Raw genomic sequence first — 23,565 nt, 5'->3', positions numbered from 1 at the left:
TTTCTGGAGTTTCTTGTATCCACACCAGAGGTTTGTCCTCCCTTTGTAAAATTATTTATTCAAAGCACCTAAAAGAATTTTCTTCAATGCATTCCATATTTAATGGAATTAAATTAATGGTTGGACATTTCACAGAAGTTATAAGAAAAGTCCTGTAATAACTTTTATTAACAAAGAGTTCCGTTTAAGATAAACAAACAAATAGTACTGCAAGTTATTTACTAATATAAATTGTCTGGGCTTGGCTTTCCCTTCCTGCTCCACTTCAGGCTCCTACATCTGAAATTTCATTGTCTTGCTTCAATTTAGCATTAGTGATTCTGGTAGACACAAAACCAACTCATTGAAATATGAGTTCATGAGGAAAGAGTTATACTATAAATTAAAATTCCAGAACAATTACTTTTTAAAGTCTGAAATTGTGTTTATTTAACTTTTATTTAAGTTTATATACAAGAATAACCTTCAGCTTGTGCAATCCTTTTTTTTGACTTTTGAAATAACTTGACTGATAGCACATACACATTTCCTTAGAGCTGGTGACACCTTATTTTGTACCTACCATAAAATCAGTATTTTGCAGACATTGCAAATCTATTTCAGATACATTTGCATTAAATTCCATTTTAAGCAGCACTCTGAAAACAGGGGGAGAAAGAAAGGAAAGAATGAAGTTTTCCCAGTCCAAGGCTAATGCTGTCTGCTTAATCAGCTTCTTCCAAAGAGATTATGCAAACCTGTCTAGAGAAAAAATAACCTTAAGTGTAATTACCATAAAAATATCTTATTACCAAACAGAAGAAAGTGCTCACTGCTGCCCTCTCCAACATATGATTAGGAAAAATTTGCACTCTAAAGTTTAGGATTTATTAGCTTAACCTTTTTTTTATTGCAGGTTTCATTTAAACTTCAAAACATTCAAATAGCCATTTATGTTGGAACTATGTTTTGAAGTTCTTTTCTCATGGGCCCAAATTATTACAAGATTTCTGCCTCCCATATCTGTTCTTGGTATGAAAACATCAGCCCTGAACATTCACTTGTTTTTGTTGAGATAGGAACTGATCTGAGAAGAATTCTCTCTGCACAACCTTCCAAGCCCCTGGCACAGCACTGAGCTACTTAAACCCAGCAGTGATTAACTGGAATTATGGAGCAGATAAAACACTGAATATCACATCAGCTGTTCTTCTACACAAAGCTTGAGAAATGCTACTGACTTACTGGCACTTTCAAACAAATTTGAATGATTGGAATAAATATTTGGATTCCAGAATTTAGTTTACCAGGGCTGCTGCTCCATTTTTTGCACTTCAGGCTTCCAGATCTGTGTGTAAATGTTTGTGTTTAGACTATTAAATATCAAAACCAGCAAACACTTTTACATGAGCTTTTCCTCCCAATCCATTTCCAGTCTCACACAAACAAAGTCAAAACCCTCAGTAGTGGAAAATGAACTCTGTGCTTCACTGTGCATCCCCTCCCTGCAATGATATAAATGGAAGCTTTAAAGAAGCATTTTCCATCTGTGGTCACAGCAAAAACTGAATTGAGAGCTACTAAAATAAAGATGGAGTTACCATAAAACAGAATTTAAATGCAGCTGTGTAGAAGCAGAAAAGGGCTATGTTTTCAGTTCAAAGAAATAAACACAAAGAATATTTGTTTGCATGGAAAATACTGAAATTACTGAAAATTACAGCAGTGGGAAGATCATTAATGCACATGGCACTTATTTCACCTGGGGGCTCTTATTCAAGCAGCACATTGATGACAAATACCAGGTATTGGGTATAATCACAATAAATGCTGACTGAAAAGATGAAATTGATGGTTTCTAGGTGGTTTTTTAATTACAAAATCACAGAATGGTTTGGGTGGGAAGGGACCTTCAAGACTATTTTATTCCAACACCTTCCACTGGGCCAGGCTGCTCCAAGACTGATGTTGAGCCACAACTTCATCACCCTCAGAGCCAAAAATTTCACATCAAAAATATCTAAACCTCTCCCTTCTCATTTTGAAGCTTTGTCCTGACTTCCCAAAATCCCCATCCCAGCCCTTCTGGACAATTAAAGACCACAAGAGCTGTTTGCTGCTTGGATGAATGGGAGAATCCAGCTCTGGATGGATCCAGCTGTGAGCTGGGCACACAGAGAAACTAATAAAGATTTATTCCTGACAAAACCAATCAAGCAAAAGGCCATCATTAGCCACGTGAATTAATTAATCCCTTACTCACACCATTGGCACCAGGAAATTCATTCCAGCAGCAGCAGCCCAGGCTGGGTGGATGAGGGGAAAAAAAAAATATCATTGACAGTTCAGGCTGAGCACATCAGTCCCAAAAAAACCACTGGAGAAGGGAATTCACATTATTGGTTTGAACTCAGAATTCAAGATCTCGCTCGTCCAGGAAGCTGCTGAAGAATTTAATGAATTTAATTTCAAATACATGAATAAACCCAGCGTGTTTGGGCCTGCTGGAGGCACCAGGCATGAACAATCTCTTAAGGAATTTTCCCTCTAGATCAACTTCAGAACATAAAAAGCTCCTAAAAATATTTTCTATCAAATATCCAGTTGATCTAGGAGAAAACAGCAATGCTCAGTTGGCATTAAAGGCATAAAAAAAAAAAAAGGTGGAAATTTTTGTTTTGGCTGGAAATGATCTTTCCCATTTTAACATTTCTTCCAGAAATTCAAACACTGTCTGAAATAATAGTTCTTAAAATTTATCTGAGGGGTGACACTTGTGCCTGTGTTTCCTCCAAGCACAGGAAGCACAGCCCTGTGTTTGTCAGTGCAAGGAACATTTCTGAAGTGTTATTTCAAATTTAGGTTATGAGCAATGCCAAAGATGAATTCCAGTGGGGAAATATCTTTAAAATTTGACACCTCAGTGCAGAAGAGCTCAGGGTGTCTGGGGCACTGTTGTTCCTCTGAACTTGTGCTCAGGTCTCTGGGACAATTTAATTTTCAGGGTTGCAGTGAACCCTCTGTTCTCCTGACTTATGAACCTGTGCAGACATCAAAGCAGGCAGCAGGGTTAATTAGACACTTAATTATAGATCAGGATGGTAAGGAATGTATTTGGGAAATTAAAACATGATTTTCAACCCCAGCCAAATGCCAGTGCACAGAGTAACACTGGCACAACATTGCTGCAGTGCCCTTCACCCAACTCAGAAAAAACAGTTTGGGTTGGAGTTTTGGGTTTGGGTTTGGTTGGTTTTTTGGGTTTTTTTTTTACTAAAATAGATGATAAATGTTTTTAGCTTTCAGGTCTGGCACTTGTAGCTCTCTGGGTAACCTTTGCCAGGGACTCATCATCCTTACAGGGAAGAATTTCTTCTTCATATTTCATTTAATCCCAATTGTTATTCCCCTCTTCTGATTTATCCTGTCATTCCACAGGAAAGGAAGAACTGGAGGTGTTTGGAACTCTTCTCTCCTGTCTGTGTTATCTCCCTTTCATAAAGTAAATTTAATTATGTGTTTTCTCTATTGTTGTTTATAAATTCCCTGCCTGTTTGTATTTCTTGTTACAGATTACTTTCATATGCAGCTTCATTAACATGGTTTACACCCTCCACTAGAATAATTAAATTATTATTAAATAAAACAGGCCTTTGTTATATAAGGTCCCAAGTCAGTTTTCAAAATAATGGCTGGGAATCATCCAACTGCAATTATGCTCTACCTACCTAAATTCTCTTTGTAGTTTTAATTAAAATACATTATCCAGGATGATTTCATCTCCTATTTTAAGTTCTTGTACAGCACTGGTGAAGGGGAAAAAAAATCATCTCTGTAATGGAATTGCTCTTTTTGTGGACTCAAATAGGGAGAATAAATAGGTTTGGGTTATCCTAGCATGCAATGAGAGGTTTCAGTAATCTCTAAAATTATCTTTAAAGTAAGATCCATTGTGTTGGAGGGAAAAATTGGGAAATTTGAAGTACTTTATCATTGAGAAGTGTTCTTGCTACAAGTGAAAAATGTTAAGGGAATGCAAGTCAGAGATAGATGAATGCCCTTGAACAATGACAAAGAAAATAGAGACATGGGGTGAGCACATAAGATCTGCCACAATAACTCAGCAAAGAAATGCCAAAGGAAATAAGAATCTGAGGAGAAGCAGAGAACACCTCCAGAATGATCAGGCATATGTATTAATAAATATGAATTTAAATATTAATAAATATGAATTTATTAATAAATGAGGCTGTCAAACCAGCTAAAGGGGGGAAGCACTGATAATGCAGTGTATTTTTAACACTGTGGAGTTTTCATGGGAATAATTTTTAATTTTTTTTAAGGTTCTTTGCAATCTCAGAAGATTTCCAAGCAACTCCAGGTAATTACACCTGTGCACCAAAATCAGAGAGATTGTTTAATCTGCTTTATTAGTTATTAGCACTGATTTTGCTCTTTTTTTTTTTTTTTTAAGTATTCAGTGAATCAGCATCCAGTCCTTGCAAGAATTCCAAGTCACAATCCAAAAGGGAAACCCTTGTAGGAATAAATTCCTTACTCAAATTCCAGCATACAACAGGATATTGTGTCAGTGAGGAATCCCCAGGAATTCCATGGAATCAAAATGAGTTATAGAAGATATTTTGAAACAAAAACATCCTACTCCTCTTCTTCTGCTCCCAGAGAAACACAGAGGTATTCCCAGGAATTCCTGAATAAAACATCAAAGCCATCAAGATTGAATTACTGCAGTAAAACTCAGCCCCAGCAGCTGGTTCAGTTTTAGTCAATAAGGCAGAGACAGCAATTTTCACTTTAATTTCAGAACTTGCTTCTCCAAAGTGCAGCCAGAAATCCTCCAGAATCACAACCTGGGGCATAAAGGTGACCCAGGGAACTCCAAGGTTCTGCTGATGCACTTCAAAACTTTATTTTTATTTTTATTTTTCACCTTTTTCTTTTTTTTCTCAAATTCTCAAATTCTTCACTTTGTTTTTCAAACTGACTTTTCAAACCTGCAAATTTTATAAAATCACAACCTGATGCACAGCTGTGATCTGTGCAACTCCAAAGTCCCATTAATGTCATTGATAACAATTTATTTTGATTACACTCCGAGATATTTTCCCAGTCTGAAAGTTAAATCCCACCTGAACAGTTTTTGCTGTGATGGTTTTTACCTCAGAACTACCCAAAGAACTACTGCAGAGCCTTTCCATCAATCACCAAAAAAATGAAGCTGCTCACACACACCTGCACAAAAACTGGAGTTTGACTATTGATGGAAGAGACCTGAAATGAAAGTTTGAATGCTTTTTTTTCACAAAAATATTTAAATAAAATAGACAATCACCCTCGTTTCTAGGATCAATAATTTATTTCCTTTTTTTTTTTTTTTTTTTTTTTTTTTTTACATTTTGCAATTTGTTACAGGAGAAGAAACACTTGCTAATGGAAGTGACATGTTTTTGAGCCATTTTCCAAGGTAATGGAAAAAGTTAAGCATATTCCCTAGGATGCACATCAATGACTAAGCTGCCAATATTAAATCAATTGAAGCAAGTGCAATCCCTATTTAAACCCTGTATAAATTAATTTAAGGACTCTCCTTCTCCTACAGGAAGACTAAATTGTAGCATCTAATTTTCTTTTCTTTTTTTTTTTTTTTTTTTAATCCTGAAGTCTCAATCTTTTTTCTTTCTCTCTCTCTACTTAATCTGCAAAAAGTCAAACAGGCTGAAGCCAAAGCCACAGAACTGATTCTGTGCCAAGGTTCCTTCTATTCCTGGTGATTTCCTCAGCTCCCTCTTGTCCCAAAAAGGAAACAAAAGACTCCCAGTTTTCTGAAAAGCAGATTCTCTGCAGGACAGTGCATTGCATTGCCACAGGATGGGCCACAGTGGATGTTCTCCTAGCAAACAAATCACTACCAAGGTACAAAGAATTAGAAATTAACTCTGTAAAAATGCTCCTAACGTTTTCCCAGTGGTATAGTAACCACAATCCTACTTTCCTTCCACAAAAAATAGATTTTTTTTTTTTTATAAATACATTTTAATACAGACAATTCTGTTTCTATGCCATGAAAAGAAAAAAAAAAAAAAAACAACAAAATTCACATTCAAACAGTTTTGCTGGGTGTATTAAGATACAAGCAGACACCAGAGCAGGCAGGAGCACAGGGGGGTTTTTGGGGGGCTGCAGACACACAAACACCATTTCACCCACCAGGGATGGGGAGAACAAATAAATCAGCAATTTCCACGTGGATTAAATGATAAGAACTCTAAATGGAATTTAATATTAATACTGAAAAGTCTCTATAAATTTTACACTGGGGGTAGAGAGGAGAACCACGAGCTGCCTCAGACCCAGGAGAAAACTGAGTCACTCACCATGGCCTTGAAGCTCTCGGGTCCAAACAGCTGAAATTTATTCTTTTTTCTGTCTTTGTCCTCCTTTCCCTCACTTTTCCCCCCTAAATGCAAAAAAACCTGCCCAAATTTTTGTGCCATACACACAATTCCAGCTGCTGCCCTGCAGCCCCAAACAACAGCAATGATTTCTATGGTTTCCTTCCTAACCAGACCTAATTAAAACTGAGCTGTTAACCATCTTTTCCAGGTTATGAATAATTAACAGAGCATTTTTATAATACTTTATAAATATGACAGTAGGGTATTAGCATTTTTGTACCTTAAATAGCCCCAGTCTTTGCATGACTAAGAGTTCCCTTTTTAATTTTATCATGAAGATTGGGGTTTATTTCATATGGGTTGATATGTAGGATAATTCTCAATATAATTCCACAGTTTTTTCTCAAACTGGAGGGATTTGGAAGTTGGTAGCCTGCATGTTTTACACACAGCCAGCCACCACTGTGACACTAAACAAGATTTTGAAATAAAGCTCAGAGGACAGAGGTGGAAAATTAAGCATCTTACTGACCTGCCCAAAAAACAAGACACAGAGAGAGATTGTGAACAAGAACTAAACCCCAGCAGATTGTTTTCAACCCTGGAGAGACTTTCTACATTAACAATAAATAAATAAATAAAATATTCTGAGTCAGGAAGGGTGGATCACTCAGTTATTTCAGAAATGTCACCACGTAGCAGAAAATTCACAGAAACAATTTTGGCTTTTGCCACTGAACTGAGAGCAAAGCTTCTGTATTTTCAACCACAGCTGATGTGTTAATTCTAAAAAGAAATGGTTCTCTCCCTGCCATGGAAGTGTGAGTTATTAGAGCATGCAGCTCACCAGCAATTATTGCTGCTTTTCCTAAAAACCCTGACAACTAAAGGAATCCAAGACTGACAAAGTGAAAAAAAAATATGTCAAACTATAATTTCCCTGAAATAATGTGTTGAGCTATAATTTCCCTGTCTCTCAGAAAAATTATGTCACTATTAGCACTTGGAGAGACTTAGTTCCTTTTTCCAAGATTAAGTCACTGTGTAAAGCAGACACTTAATCCTGTTTTATGACAGGAAACAGCCAGGCATTATTAGCAGATAATCTTGGTCAGCTTTGGATGTTTTCTTTCACTTTCAGAAAGTCAGATCCCAAATTGCCAGGCTGGCTTGTTAAAACAGAGCTGTAGTGCTAATTAAAGTCATGTTTAAAATGAGATCAAGGAAGAAAACACAATAATTCTTTTTTTTTTCCCAGAGCCAATATTTGGTGATTTCACAATGAACTTCCAAAGTAAACCCTATAATGATGAATGTTAAAATACAAAATAATAGCTAGTTAAGAAGATTAACAAATTCCTCTGTGAACAAGACTGCTAAAACTTCATCCTCAACTGGTTTATAATAAGAATCAGCTGCCAGTTTAAGGGGAAAAAAAAAGTGAGTTTCACAACTGGGCTGCAAAATCAGCTCCCCTTCAGTAGGAAGCTGAAATTATTGGGTGCTGCACAGTTTGGTCTTTAACACTAAATTCTGAATGTGGTTTTTAAGCAAAACAAGAAGTGGCATTAAAACAGCAACTTTATAATCAAAGTTTTTGGTGAAACATTATTTTAGTGCTGTTTATGTCAACACAAATGTGATGAGCAGGTGGGAAAGGAACAGAATCTCTCCTGGGCAGGGATTCCCACGTGTTTGTAAAGATTGTGATGTGGGTGACCTTGAGGAAATGCTAACAAAGAATTCCCAAGTGAGATAACAGTGAGCAGCTTCAGTGGGACACAGAAAAAAATAAATGTTTACCTTGGTTTAGGAATCAGAATTTGTTATTGTGGCAAACTCTGGGGATTTTTAATAAGAGTAAAATTGTCCCAGCTGAAAAGCTAAAGCTGGAATTGGTTGAAATTGATTTTATTGAAAATGTCCAATCTTTATTTCTGGCTTAAAATATTCCTAATATTAGGCAGCAAACTCAGTGTAATAACTCCCATATGATTCACACTAAATTTTCTGTAAGACTGGAATTATATATCTGAATTATAAAAGATTTCAGGAGAGTAGCAGCTGATAACTCATCCTCTTGTGTTTAACCTCAAGCCCTAGAAAAATGTCAGAAATTCCATTCACACCCTGCACTCCTGGGAACACTGTGACTTCCTCTTGGTTCTTTCACAAGGGGCATGTCTACCACCCAAATTTGCCTTGATTACAGTAATAATTTTATGGAATTACTCTTTTTCTTTGAGACTTGAAAGGATGTAGCATAAAAAAAAGGAGCAGAACATGACTATTTCAGAGGAAACTCCATCAAATGACACCAAAGTTCAGCTGATCTCATCACAGCTTATTAAAAAGATGACTGGCAATTCTGGGCAAATTCCATTCCTAAAAGTCTTATGCACAGAAGTGATTTTTATGAACAGCAGGTGAAAAATAACCCCCCAAAAAACTTTGTACATGGTGGTAATTATAAATATACACTCTATTTTGTCTTTAAATTAACTTTTTTTTTTTATCCTGCAAATTGAAACAAAACTCAGAAATACTTAAAACTTGCAAAAAAAAAAACAAAAAAAGAAAAAGGGGGGGAAGGAATGAAAACATTTTTGAAACTATTTTCATCTTTAGTAATTACTGTGCTATAAAATTAATGGTCAGTAGCTCAAAGTACTGCACAAATAATGAGGAAATCCTTTGTATCTCTCAAACTGATCAGTCAGCCCTGGGCTACTTGTATGATTTAATCCACTAGAGACAAAAAATAGTGAGAGATAGAATTCTCACTGTGATAAGAATTACTACAAGTTATCACTTGTGTAAAATCAGTGAACTTGACACACTTTTGTAGCTACCAAGCTTATTAAAAACTGTGCTGTAGCCTAAAATCACTGTGGTTTTTCTAAAAAAAAAAAATAAAAAAATAAAAAACCAACCTGCCTCCTCTCTCAGCAGTGGAAAAAGCCAAGCCAAACACAAATGGTGACACATTGAAAAGTGACCACAGCCCCAAGAAGAGCACAAAAACCTCCCTGTCCTTAGGCTACACTTGGAATTGTTTGTTGTCCTGTCTGACACAGGCTGTGACTACAGAGATGCTCCTCACGACTGGAAATTATGTTTTTATAAAAATTATGACAATTATTACACCTATCCGAGGCTAACATAGAATGTTCCACTTCAACTCACAGAATTAGACATGGAGACATCAAGTATTTATAGAAATATCTACAGACTGCAACTGTCTTTTATTTTTGTTGGGTTTTTTTGTTGTTGTTTTTTTTTTTAGTATCAGTGAACTGACCTTCAGAGTAAGGGTTTCATGACAACAGGTCACCCCATAGTTTATTCTTGGTGTTGCTATTTCTTGGGCTAAATTGGTGTTAAACTTCTCACAGAGTCTGAAGAGAGAACTTTTGCTAAATTTTTTGCTGCGTGTTAAAGTTGTAGATTATTAGATTTAGTTTTATTTGCATTAATATCTGATGAGAAACATTTTTAACGAAGGGAAAACACTGTCTTAACCTCCCTTAAATGCAGATACAAGTAGAAAATTGGAAATTCCACACTCCCCAGCTGCCCTAGACAAATAAAATGTTGCTTTAACAAGCAGTGCTGAAAATCCTTATCTTGGTATCGAGCAGAGATGAAAGAAATTTCACATGGGAAATGTGTGGCATGAAAAGGCTGCATGTTTAATAAAGCAAAAATGTTAAATAAAGCTAAAACCCTTCTGCTTTTCCTGATTATTCTGCCAAAAATTGAAATTAATGGAATGTACTTATGGAGGTTCACAGACCCACAATGCCATTTTAACTTCACCTGAAATGTAAAAGGAATGTAAATGTAAAAACACCCAATTTACACAGCTCTGTCACTGAGCTACTGCTCTCCATTGCAGGTGTTGGTGTTTCCAAGGTTAAACAGAACATGACACAGGAGGATGGAAACTAAAGGATGAGACACATGGAAAGCCAATCTAAAGGTGAAACTTGCCTTGGTGAGATGTTTTGCTCAATATTTTCAACAGGCTGGACAAGTTAAATTGGCCTTTGAAGCATTCACAAAGAGAAACAACCACCCAAACCTCTTTGCATCCATCCACTCCCAGGGTTTCTCTGATTACATTCTTTGGGAAAGCAATCCTAAAAGATACTCGAGGGCAGGAACACAAATTCACAGAATTAGGGCAAAACCCCTCAGGTCCCACAAGGCCATTTTCAAAGCAGACACTTAAAGAACTTGGGGAAGTGGTATCCAAAGATGATTTTAGCTCAAAACTTCTGAAGATCTGGGTCTGCTTCAAAAGCTCAAAAGAGATGTCATGAAACTCCTACTGTGGCAAAGAGTCCTTGCTTGGTGGATCCTTGTCCAGGTGACGTTGAGCAGCAGAGCTGGAGGGTTTTTTTGGGATTCCCTGACGATTTCCAGAGGGCAGGGGAGGCCAGCCCAGCTCAAGGTCCTCCACTGTAGGAATAATCTGCCTTGTTGTGCATCACCAGCTTGTTGTCCACAAAGTAGAAACTGTCCGACTGTGTCTCGTAGGGGTGCAGGATCATCTCTCGAACTGGGAGGGGGAAATGGGGGAAAAAACCCAAAAAATTAACAGTGCTGCTCCAGCACTGCTCAGTGCCAGACAGGCAGCTGCAAAATCAGGTGAAAAAAAACAAAAACCCAAATGGGAATTGCTCAAACCACTCCTTGCTGGTGTGTCTTAAACAATTCAAGCATAATCGTGGAATTTTTATGTTGGAAAAGCCCTCTAAGGCTTTAAAATCTAAACTAAACCCACATCCACACTTTCTTTGAACACTTTCAGGGATGAAAAATGTTCATAATCCAAATATTTTAAGGCATCATATAAAGGGGACCTCAGAACAAGATGCTATTACATTTTGGGTTGGGGTTCTTTTTGTTTTGTTTTTAAAAAGAGTGATAAAACAGTAAACCCAAAGTAAATTTGTTCTGGCCTGACAGCGGGGCCTCACTGCATTTTCCACAGACTGTCATATTAGTGCTGACACACACAATTAGGGGTTGTAAAGAGGAAGATCACAGAGATTTAGTGCTTGTGCTATTGTGTCTTGGGAGAGATGAGAGAAAATAAAAGTTATGTTCATAATAAAACCTCTCAAGCTCACAATATAGCACAACAAGCATTAAAACAGATCATAACATTTAAGTTATCCATTTATTGGATGTCTTTTTAATCTTATTTTTTGGTTGTTTTATAACACAATTATCTTTTTTCTCCCTGATACTGAAGCTTCTCTTTTATGAATTAAAACAAAAAAGAAAAAAAAAACAAAAACAACCCAAGCAACTGCCTGGTGTTTGATGAGATACATCCTACTAGAAAACAAAATCTGTGTTAACACAGATATAAAAGGATGAATTATTCCACCCAACCCACTCTCTAGAGACAGTTTTTAAGAAAGGGTTCCCCCAAACCACCTCAGATGAACATCATGGTGTGACAAACCAGAAAAAAGAAAGTTTAAAGAGCTTACTGAGATCCTCTGAGAGCTGGGGGAATTCATAGATGTGCTCACAAGTATTTTTACTGCTGGGGATGCAGAAGCCAAATTCAAAATCAAAACTTTTCAGCAGCTGGTCACGGAAGTAGTGCCTCTCAATCATACGGAAATTATTAATGGGTTTGTCCCCTACTGTGAATTCCACCCTGAAAAAGAAGGGCAAAGCTGATGTGAGATTTTGTCCTTCAGTAAGATCTGCACCATTACTGAAAGCAGAAGAGAGCACTGAAAAAAAAAAAAAAAAAACAAACCAAGAAAGCGAAACAACAACAACATCTATATATTTAAATATATTATATATTTTATTTATTTATTTATTTATTTAAAGCAAAAGCACCAATCAAATTATTGTTTCCTCTTTGACTTAAAGCATTCTACAGGGACACAAACATCTTAATGCTCATCCAATTTCACCCCTGCCATGGGCAGGGACACCTTCCACTGTCCCAGGCTGCTCCAAGCTCCATCCAGCCTGGCCTTGGACCTCTCCAGGGATGGAACAGCCACAGCTTCTCTGGGCACCCTGTGCCAGGACCTCCCACCCTCCAGGGAACAATTCCTCCCCAAAATCCATCTAACCCTGCTCTCTAGCACTGGGAAGATGTGTTCTGTCACTCCAGGTCCTTCTCCAGCTCTCTTGGAGTCCCTTCAGGCACTGGAAGATGCTCTAAGGTCTCCCCAGAGCCTTTTCTTTGGAGACCCTTTCCCACTTTATTTTATTAACACGACTAAACAGCGTGGAGCGGCAGAGAAGGCAAGAGATTTGCAGACCCTCATAACAAATCCCCCTGTTCAACCAACTCCCTGGCAGGATGAAGATGGCAGAGATGGGTGTTTTTCCCCCCCAGTTTCAGGAGTTTTGTGTGCCAAGGAGCAGAGGGGGGTTACTCACGTGGCTCCCACTTGCCGCAGCCGGAGGAAGGCGGGGGTGAACTGATAGCGCACGAAGCGCCCGGCGTTGGGGTCCACATCCTTCCTGTCATTGTGCTCCCGCTCTGCAAAGCACACACAGAGCCCTGTCACAGCTGCCTGACACCCAGGAACTCGGGGGGAAACTGCTGGTGGTGTCCTGGTGCCACATCAGCCAGGAAATCACCCAGCTCACCCTCCTCCAGCGCGGGTCGCTCAGAGGTGGGATGCTGCAAGCTGGCACTTTGGTTTGAGTAATTTCTAATTTTTTATATTTCTATTCCTCATCTACTGCTCCTACCTCACATGCAGAGTGACTCTGAACAAGCATTTCCCCTTAGCATGCTACCTGTAAGCTACAGAAAACTTCCTGTCACCTGAAGGGAGGTGGGGAAGGGTTATAAGTGCTTGGCCAGGAAAAGAACAGCTGCCCTGGGGTTTGTATCACCACTGGCAACAGGCAACACTTGGATGCTTACAAGTAACACCTAAAAAATTAATTAAACAAAAAGGAAAAAAAAAATTTAAAGGCAAACTTTCAGTTTGTTTAATTTGCCTGTTGGCAGTTTCTCCCTTTTGGAAATTCCATTTTCCTGATTCCTCAGTGAGAGATGTTAAACTAGCAGCTAAACTGTGTGCAGAGGGCACAAACTGATGAACAGCCAAGAAAAAACCACCCAGTGATCTCCTCCTCCTCCTCTGCTCCTGTTTACAACATCCATCTGTCCCTTCCCATCACAGATGGCAGCAGGAAGAGCACAGCAGCAGCCAGCCCTGCTCACCCTGTTGGTACAAAGAGACACCTGAAAAACATTCCTGCTGCAAGATGGGGCTCCAGCCTCCCTGCAGTGGAGAGATTCTGCTACTTTTGGGAAATACATGGAGTAAAAGGAGTGAGGAAAGGTTAAAAAAAGAATTTCCTCCTGGAAACCTTATTTTGTGTGTGCACTCACCTGAAGCTGCTGGCTTGGTGATTTCAAACAAGACTGTGCCAGATTCCATGTCCCGGATTTTGAACCTGGTGAAGTCTATCTTGTAAACATTTTCCTCTGGAGTGCACAAATAATCTGCAGGGGGAAGCAAATTTAAATGAAGGCTGCCCTGAAATACCAGGAATTTCTGGCTGTTCTCTGGAGGCCACATCAGCAGTGAGAACAGCCCAAATGCATCTCCACTGCTGCCTGTTTTAACTCAGAACTGATGTCTCTGAAGATAGTCTCAGTTCCAGAGATGTAGGACAGGGGAAAGAAATAAATAAAAAGAATTCTCTCCCCCAACACACAGAGGTCATCACCTTTTCCCAACCCTGTGCCAGCAACTTCTGCAGCCATTTCCTCCCAGGGTACTGAGACTAGTCAGCACCTCCATCAAATCCCAGCCTTTCCAGTCCTAAGAGGCTTTGCCTGTTTTAAAAACTGCCCTGTGGCAGAATGGCAAGGCTAAGCAGCTTTGGGAGCACTAAGCTGCACTTAACTGGAACAGGAGTGTCCTCCCCTGTGCCACCTCCCTGCTCCAGCCCTCTGCAGACAAAGGGTGGCCTCTTCTCTCCACTGATGCTCACCCCACACCAGGGCTTGTTTCCCTCAGCACTGAGAATGATGCTGAAGCCTTTCCCTGTGTTAGGAGAACAGGGAGAGGAGCCTTTCCCTGCTTTGATAGAAATTAATGGAATCACAGAATTGTTGAGATTGGAAAAGCCCTCTAAGATTGTCCAGTCCAACCTTTCACCCTGCACTGCTGTGTTCACCACTAACCCATGTCCCAAGTGCCACATCCACAGGGCTTTTGAACATGGGCAGAGATGAGGATTCCACTACTAAAATCTCCAGTTTTGGCCTTCAGCCTTGCTGTGCCCAGAGCCAGCTCCTGGCATAGGAACCATCCTCCTCCCTGGGGAAGGAGCACATGCAGCACACACTGAAAGCAGCTCCAACAACTCACTTTACCCTGACAAATCTAAAGAAATGCTCTGTGACAGGTCAGCTTTCAAACAACAGCACATTTGATTGATGTAGGAGACTGGTTCTGGAGGTTCCAAGGTGAAAATAATACTTTAACATTCTAATTGAAAGCACTTTCTCAGCTACTAATTCCTGCTGTTAATCTGAGCTAATCACTTATTTCTGTCTGCTTTCCTATTTCTGAAACTCCAACAAATCCATCCACCTGAGGCTTAGTCACTGACTAAATAAAAACAAGTTAAAAGTGCTCAGAGCTCAGACCTGCCCATGCCAACCCAACTTCAGCACAGGTCTAAGAAATCCACGACCACTGTGAGAGATTTCTGAGCTCCTGGGCACAAACACCTGGCACCAGCACTTTCCTAGAAACCTTTTATTCCTTCCAAATCTCCATAACTTGGAGAACAGTCCAAGTGAACTCAGTGCAAGGAACAGAGGTGTTAAATGTTCTCCCTGGACAGTTTTACTGCTCTCCAACAACCCCATATGGTGAATGCTCAAAGGAATGCCAGAGAATTTGTGGATGCCCCTTCCCTGGAAGTGCTCAAGGCCAGGCTGGATGGGGCTGGGAGCAAGCTGGGATAGTGGGAGGTGTCCCTGCATGGCAGAGGGGAGGGAAGTGGATGATCTTTAAGGTCCCTCTTAGGCCAAAACTCTCTGAGTTTCTACAGTTCTATAAATGGGAGAGGACAGTGTGCAAAGCATTCCTGGCATTTGGCAGGGATTTTCCCTTCCCTATCAACACAGCACAAGCTAAAACTGGCACCAGCACCCACACTGTCAGGAAGAACAAGTTATAAGCTCGACCTTTCTGCTACCACAAGAAAACACAAGCCTGTGTTTGGTCAAATATCCCAAGACCTGCACAAAAAAATCTTCTTTTGTGTCTTTAACAGCAGCAAGGAGACAAGACAGGAATTGAAACCCACCCCTTGCCTTCAGCCCTGACGTTTAGCATTCCTCAGGGAGACGTCCTGCAATTACACCAGCATTTTCAGCTCTGACACATCAGCCACCCCAATCCCTAACCTGCCCCACAACTTCCCAGCTTGGAAACACCATCATGCAGAGCAGAAGCTGATGGCAGCAGGCACATCTCCCAGAGCCCAGCCCTGGCCATGCTCCCTGGGAATGCTGCTGGCAGCAGGCAGCAGTTGCCCAGGAGCCCAGGACACCTTCCCTGGAGCACGCTGGCAAATCTGAAGCTGTATTTGTCTGCAAGTTAATTATTAAGTGTTTCTACTCCTGCAGAATTCCTGCCCATCCAGCACCATGGCAACAGCTTTATCCCCCTCCTTGGCAGCAGCGTTGCTGCAGTAACAGTGCCCATGACTCATCTGGAGCAGAGCAGAGCCAAGCAGAGCCTCCAAAGAGGAGTAAACGCCGGATAGAACCCCCACCAGGCTCCTGCTCATTGATGGTTGCACCCCTATTTTTGCTGCTTTTTTTTTTTTTTTTTTTTTTTTTTAATCAGCATGACAATATACAGCTGGATGACATCCAGGAAGATCAGCTAGAATATTGCAATCAAGTGGGTTTTAACTCTTCTGGCAGTGCCCAGTCTCCTAGAAAGGGGAAAAAAACACATGTATATTCCTCTCAGCCTGTATTACATTTGTTTCTCTATTCCTGTTCAAAAATCAATCAAAGTAGCCACGTGCTGATTTTTCCCCCACAAAAAACAGGAGCCTGAGGCTGCACTGGGAGGTCTTATTGGGAATGGGCTGCTTGCAATTGGCAGATCCTTCTGCTTAGCTGAGCACTGTCAGATTGGCTAATCTCATCCCATACACACTTATTTTTAAATTACTGTAGGGCCCAGTTGCCCACACTTCCGTGACTCACTTAAATGTATCATCTGCTTCCCTTGTCCTAATTCACCACGATTTGGGGAAGGGAGGCAGCAGCCGTGGTTATTTTAGCTGGGAATGAGGCAGATCAAACCTCCACAGAGGGGATTGTTGCAGAGAATGGTGGGTTTGTCTCTCAGGACAGAATATTTTCTGGTTTCTTCCACTTCCCCTGAAGCAGTACTCAGCTGATTTAGGGATAAGGGTATGGATACAACAGCACTGCCATGGAAAACCCATCAGGCTGGTTTTTATCCTAAAGTACCCACATTTAGTGGTGCAAAAAAAAAGTCACAAAACAGGAGTTGTTCCTACCCTTTCCTAGAGAATTGTTATATCCCAGACTTTCATCCCCAAACCCTTCCTGAAAACAATTCACCTGGTATTAGCAGCCACTTCTCACACATTCCTGATGGTGTCTCTCCAGCTTCTTTCTCATAACCCCTGGCTCATGCCAAAGATCTGCAACTCCCCACTTCTAGAGACAACCTTTATCTAAAGACCTATCACAGTTGTGAAGGGTTTGGATCACAACCAACACCACTGTGGTGGTCTGAGGGAGCAGCAGAGGTGATTGGCCTCCTGAATCTGCCTCAATTAATTCCTTCACAAATTCTCCAATGCCCTCTGTAGGAAAAAGTGATCCCAAAGTGACCCCAAATAGTTCAGTGTCTCTAGCTTTGCTCCCAGAATCAGCAAGTTCTCCTTCCCCTGGTACAGTTCTGAGGTGATACCTCCACTGCCTAACCCAGGGAATAGACAGCTTTTATCCAGGAAACCTTCCTGCCCTCCCAAACCCAACCAAGATTACAAAACAAACCAGCAGAACAGCCTGGACAATGCCAGCAGGCACTGGCACATCCTGAACCTTGGTGCATAATTCCAGGTGTGTATTTTAGCAGCTGGTGTTAGAGAGGAGCACAAAAGGTGAGGAATAATACAGAACCAAATAACACAGGAAAGCAAACAAAGGCACTTTCTCCTCTGGACCTCTCCCTGTTATTTAAATGCATGAGATCAGGTTTGCTCCTCATCACAGAAAACTAAAACTTGATCCTGTATTTCCAAATTTCCTTTGCAACCACCCCACCAGGCACATCTTATCACAAGCTCATGGGCAATAGGATCCAACTCTTTGTTGTGCTCCTGTCCCCAGCCCTGCAATCAGGAGGAAGCACGTGTCCCCTCTCACAGACATCAGGGATATTTCTGTGCTCATCAAGTCTAATCTCAGATGGGGCAGCTCCTATTTTAAGGCCTTAAGAGCCCACTAAGGAAAGCAGAGTGCACCCAGGGTAAGAAAGAACTGAAAATCTGGTCCTGGAATGGGTGTAAGTCAGGAGGATGCTGTACAAGAGACTGAGGCAACAGCAGTGACTTGTAACAGGAATTTCTCTCCCCAACACAGACAACAACAATTTAGGGAATGGATGGGGAGGCTCCTGTAGTTATGCAGGACTATTTCCTAACATGAATTAACCAACAAGGTCAGGAGCTATTCTGAAGCCAACTCCCAAGACATAAGCCAGGTATAAAGCCAAGACAACTGCAGAGGAATTGCCAGGAGCTGGAGATTAGGAGATTATCAGATTGAAGAGTCTCAGGAGGAAGCAAAAATAGCCCAGACCCTGCAAAGAGGCCGAGTGGTGACGCAGGACACGGGGCAGGACCTGGGGGCAAGGCAGGGCAGGGTCCAGGTGCTATTTATACACCTGCCCAGACAACCTGGGCTCAGTTAAAAAAAAATAAATAAACCATTTCACTGCCCTCTGCCTCAGGAAACAGGATCTAATCCTGTAAAACAGATCCCTCCAGCCCAAACCATGGGGTTTGGAGAACCAGGGGAGGAAGCAGCTGCCCTCTGACCTAGCTCTGGAATTAGGCTGCTGCAGTGCCCCAGAGGGAAAATCCTGCACCAGAAGGATCCCACAGGGGTTTTTCCACAGCAGCACATTTCCTGTCAAGGAAGCAGAGGGATTTAGGCCAGGAGGCTCCAGGCTGAGGCACTTCCCAAGGTCCCCAGAGCCCCTCACTTGCCAAGTCCTACTGCACAGCTCACCAGGCTCTGATTTTTGTGGCAGCCTGCTCATCTCTTCTTTTTCTTTTTTTTTTTTTTTTTTTTTAATTTCAGCTAGAGCTTTCCACACATCACCCTCTCACAATTAATTTGATCACAGCCCTGCAGGCTGTGGATGGAGCTGCTCTTCCCCCATTTCCAAGGCACCCAAACACTTTCTCCTGCACTCTTTTTACACTGATTGCATTCAAAGCCTGAAACCACATGCACAAAATCAGCTATTTTTGGGTTGAGCCAAAGCCAAGCTCTGCCCAGACCCTCAGGCTGACTCCCTCAGCTTTCCTCTTTGCCATTTCCACCAGGGATGGCCCAAACCCAGAATCCTGGGAGAAGGAGGAATCCCACACACACACACACCCCATGTGTGCTGCCCCTGGGAATCCCAACAGCTCATTTTGTACCGTGAGACTCTGGGAAGCACTGGAAAAGCTCACAGCCTGTGTGGGATGCTGAGGGAAGGGTCATGGGGAGAGCAGCTTGGCACAGCTCTGGGATATGGCTCTGCAACAAGAAATCAGCACATCAAATCACAGCCACACATCACTGTCCATCCTGGACAGGGCAGGAGAGGGATTTGTTAACCTCACAGACACCCACAGCTCCTCAGAGCTCCTAATAAAATACATTCTGCCCATTAACTGGGGAGGGAAGTCATGGTCCAGGAGAGGCTTTGAAGATGGATTCATGCACATCTGCCTCACATTCCTGTTAGTGCCTGCCTCTCTCCTTGCCTATCAAACCCCACGGATTTAGAAATGGATTTGAACATGGATCCTGGACTGGAACTGCTGAGGCAGAAGGCAGAGAAATAGTTTATTTGGGGTTTTTTTTCTTTAATTGACTGCAGGAAACTGGTATGAAAGTCCTCCAAGAAGGGTCTGGCCTGCCTAACCTACTGAGGCAGCCCTGTGCCAAGCTGGCCTTTAGCTAAAGCTGCCTAGAGAAGTCTCAGAGAAATCCCAAGTGACAGCTCGAGGAAGAGATTACTTTCAGAAATGATTACATATGTGTTCCATATTTTTAGGGTTTGTTTTGAAACCGTTTCCAAGCATGTAATCAATGACTTATCCCATTGGTTTGCTAAAATAAAATCAGTATTAGAATAAAACTTAAAAAGTAAGATTTGATCTGGTATTACAGGCAAAGCGTGCAGGTGATAAGCTGGGCAGCCTCAGAGGCTGGAGCTTGTCTTTTGTTACACATCTGACTCCTCTGATCCTGTGGCTGCCTCAGTAATTAATTGCAATTTGAACTGAGCTCTGCCCCACTCCTTTGCTAATCTTAAATTAATCACGTCACGAGTTTTTTCCGCTTCTCCCAACCACAGTTGTGTGAGCGAGTGACAAACCTTGCTAATTGCAAAGGAAATGGTTCTGTCTTTACACCTGATCCAGCTGGAGCAGAGCCAGAACCAGCCTGGCCCAGATATCCCAGGGCAGCATCCCAGATCCATCAGGCTGGACCCCAGTGTGCCCAGAAATGCTGTGGACATGGAGTTGCTGGGGAATTTAACATTGGGAGGGCACAGAATGTGCAGGGCAGTTCACACAGCTCCCCAGTTAAGCTTATTAGAAGCACATTAGGAGCAGAGCCCAGCTGGCTCCTGTGGCTGCCCACAGAGCCACATCCTGTCTCACCACCCTCCCAGCCCAGCCACCTCACACTGGGTCAGCTGCACCCACTGGGAGGGCAAAGTCCAGCTGTGCTGCCTGATGGAAAGATTATTAGGGAGGAATTCTTCCCTGTCAGGCTGCTGAGGCACTGGCATGGGTTGTGCGGAGAAGCTGTGGCTGCCCCATCCCTGGAAGTGTTCAAGGAAATGTTGGAACAAGCTCACCTAGAGGCATGTGTTCCTGTTCTTGGTGAGGCAGCTGGAACAAGGTGGTTTTTAAGGTCCCCTCCAACCCAAACCATCCTGTGCTACAGCCAGAATTCCACCTCTCCCTGCACAACCTGGAAGGCTGCTCAGAAACACACAGCCTGCTCCTGGTGTGAAAACACTAAAACACTGTGGTACCAAGCCCTGCTGGGCTTTGGTTGATGAAGCAACCCAAAAACATGGGCAGCCCCCCCCAGGTCCCAGTCAGGACACAGTTTAATGCAGTGCCTCGACAGTGTGAGCTGCCGTGCCACTGGCCCATGAGTTTGGATGAAGATGGATTATCCTCTTTCTGGAACAACAAAGGGCATCCAGGGCACCAGGACAGTTCTGCTGGTGCACCAACTCCTCCTTCAACTTCAAACTGTCAAAGACAGAATTGCTGCAACAGGGTGTGGTGTCTGCCCTGACATTCTGCACGTCCAAAAGGTTGGGGCAGCTGTGAACTTCTCTGCCACAGCCTGGCCCTTCCTCCTCCCCTACCTGAAGCAGAAGAGTGGAACAGTTTCACATTGCTATTTTTGGCCATCTGTTTTTAAGGGTGTAGAAATGAGCTAAGGCCATAAAATGCCCCAGATAATCATTAGGTGTTAAAAACCTGAAAAATATTCTTTGCTTTCTGTTAGATCCACCAGGACAAAAAGGGAGCTTGAGAAGGGGAGTTGCAAAGTGTTTCTGGGTGATAAGATACAATAAGCTCAGTATGGATGTACTGTTTACCTGCATCCCCAAACTCACAGAGGGTTTCAGGCATGGAGAGCATTTCCTGGCTCCCCCACATCCAGCAGGGCAGGAAGCACTTCCCATGGTAAGCCTGGGACACCATCACAGTGCCTGGCTCTGTTTAGCATGACCCATCTGCAGCCCCGGTACCAGCAAGTCTCCTAGCAGGAGAGGAACACAACAACATTTTCATGCATTTCACATCCTCCCTGATTTCCAGAGCACTGTGACCCAGGCAGACAACAACCAGCTCTGCTCCAAGCCTGGAGCCTTCCCTGAGCTTACCAAGAGCATGCACCATCCATCCCCACTGAGGAGGTGACAGCAAGGGTGTGGGGTGGCCCTGTCCCCTGCAGACAGCCCTGGGGAGGGCAGGGACACAGAGGCTGCCATGAAGTGAGCAGTGCTTGGATTCACTATCCAACTGAGGATGCTGGCAGGATGCTTCAGTGCCTGCTGCGTGCCTCTCCCTGCTACAGGCAGGGGATTTCTGGGCAGTGAATCACGCAGCTGCACCAGCAGAGCAGCTCACAGAAGGGACCCAAGCCCTGTCAGAGGAGTCTCTGTAAGCCCTTCCTGAGGGCTGACACGAGTCCCTGCCGGGCTGTTCTCCTCCCCTCCTGCTCACACTGCAGCCCCACGGGGCTGCCTGCACGCCCCAGCAGCCACAGCCGCATCCTTCCTCCCCAGGCTCGGCTGTGACACGGCTCTGAGGCCACTGCACAGAGTCTGCGAGGCACAGGGAGCACAGCCAGACCCCAGCCAGCCCCTCCGCCCTGACAGCCCAGAGACACAGCCCAAAGGTCCTAGGACATGGGAAAATGACTTTTTGGGACACCAGGGTGGATTGTCCCTGGGCATCGCTGAGGCCAGGCTGGCCTGAGGCACACATATTATCTCGTTTGGGTTGGAAGGGACCTTAAAAACCATCTGCCAACCCCCTGCCAGGGCAGGACACCTTTCACCAGCCCAGGTTGCTCCAAGCACCATCCAACCTCATTTTGAACCCTTCTAGGGATAGAGCAGCCACAGCTTCTCTGTGCCAGGGCCCCACCACTCTCCCAGGGAGGATTTTCTCCCTAATATCTAATCTAAACCTGCTCTCTATCAGTGTGAAGCCTTTCCCCTCTGTCGTGGCCTTTCCCCAGCCCCATGTGCTGCTGTCCCGAGCTCTTCTGCCAAGCACAACAGCCCCTCCAGCCACACACTCCCACCCACCACCTCCAAGATGCCCTCAGCACCACGGGTGATAGACTGGAGAGGGGGAACTGGGATGGGGGGCTGCCGTAAAGTACCCCCATGCTGTGGCCAGGGATCCAGCCCATCCCATTGCCGTGGGCACAGGGTGGGAGGCTCCACTTGGGGCACGGACACAGGGTGATGGGGAGAGCAGCCAGGAGCGTCCCAACCCCAAGCTCCGACCGAATCGGGGGGCTGCATCCCCAGCTCTGCTCCTCCGCTGGTACCGGTGCCACATCCCGGTGCGGACTGTCCCTGCCGCGCTGCATCCCCACTTCTCATCCCCCGGGAATTGGGGACCGGTTCTCCTTTTCCCTCTGCGTTAGCCCCCTTGAAAGGGACAACGGCTCCTCTTTCCCCCTCGGTTTAGACCTCTCGGAGAGGAAGACCCGCTATCCTTTCCCCCCCGGGAAAAGCCACACGGTGCCCCCGCTCCCCCCGCGCCATCCCCGGCACGCACCGCTGGTGACCCGCTGCAGCCCCAGCACATCGTCGGGCCCGATGAGCGCCTTTCGGCCCAGCTCCTCCTCGGTCCTGGCCGCCGCCGCCCCGGCCCCGCCGCTCTTCTTCACCTTCATGGCCCCGCCGCCGCCGCCGGTGTGAGCGCCCCGGCCCCGCTGCGCGCCGCCGCACCGGGAGGGGCATCGCCATCACCGCCCCCGGCCCGCCCCCGGCCGCCAGCGCCGCCCGGCTCCGCGGGGAGGGCGAGCGAGCAGGAAAGCGGCCCCGCCACGCTGCTCCCTGGGGCTCAGGGCAAAGGAGTGGGGTGTCCCCATCCTGCAGGTGAGGTGGGGACAGACCCCACACCTGGCACAGGACACGGGGACACCCGCCCCAAGCAGACCGGCACAGCGTGGAGATGGAGCTCGCTTGGGTGGGCTGCCCCTGAATGGGAACTGCCCCCCAGGAACTCTCCCCCCTCCCCTGCGAAGGATTTTTGGCTCAATACTCATAAGAAAGGAGCCAGATGCCATAAAGCAATGGAGTGGGCCAGGGGA

The 23,565-nt window shown here is 43.8% G+C and overlaps 1 protein-coding gene across 1 annotated transcript; it reads right to left on the bottom strand.

Annotated features, from left to right (window-relative positions):
• Nucleotides 1–5,394: 5,394 nt before the first annotated feature.
• On the bottom strand, nucleotides 5,395–23,192 carry UNC119 (unc-119 lipid binding chaperone). The gene is made up of 5 exons (XM_079325204.1): nucleotides 23,028–23,192; nucleotides 13,792–13,905; nucleotides 12,822–12,924; nucleotides 11,903–12,075; nucleotides 5,395–10,959 (listed from the first exon to the last, which is right to left on the bottom strand). The coding sequence occupies exons 1-5, from the start codon at nucleotides 23,143–23,145 to the stop codon at nucleotides 10,847–10,849; spliced, it is 621 nt and encodes a 206-aa protein (XP_079181330.1). The 5' UTR covers nucleotides 23,146–23,192; the 3' UTR covers nucleotides 5,395–10,846.
• Nucleotides 23,193–23,565: the final 373 nt, after the last annotated feature.

Source organism: Erithacus rubecula (genome assembly GCF_903797595.1).
Source record: "Erithacus rubecula genome assembly, chromosome: 22".
NCBI classification, from domain to species: Eukaryota; Metazoa; Chordata; class Aves; order Passeriformes; family Muscicapidae; genus Erithacus; species Erithacus rubecula.
Note: the sequence above shows the minus strand (reverse complement) of the source record. Positions and strands in the feature narration are given on the sequence as shown.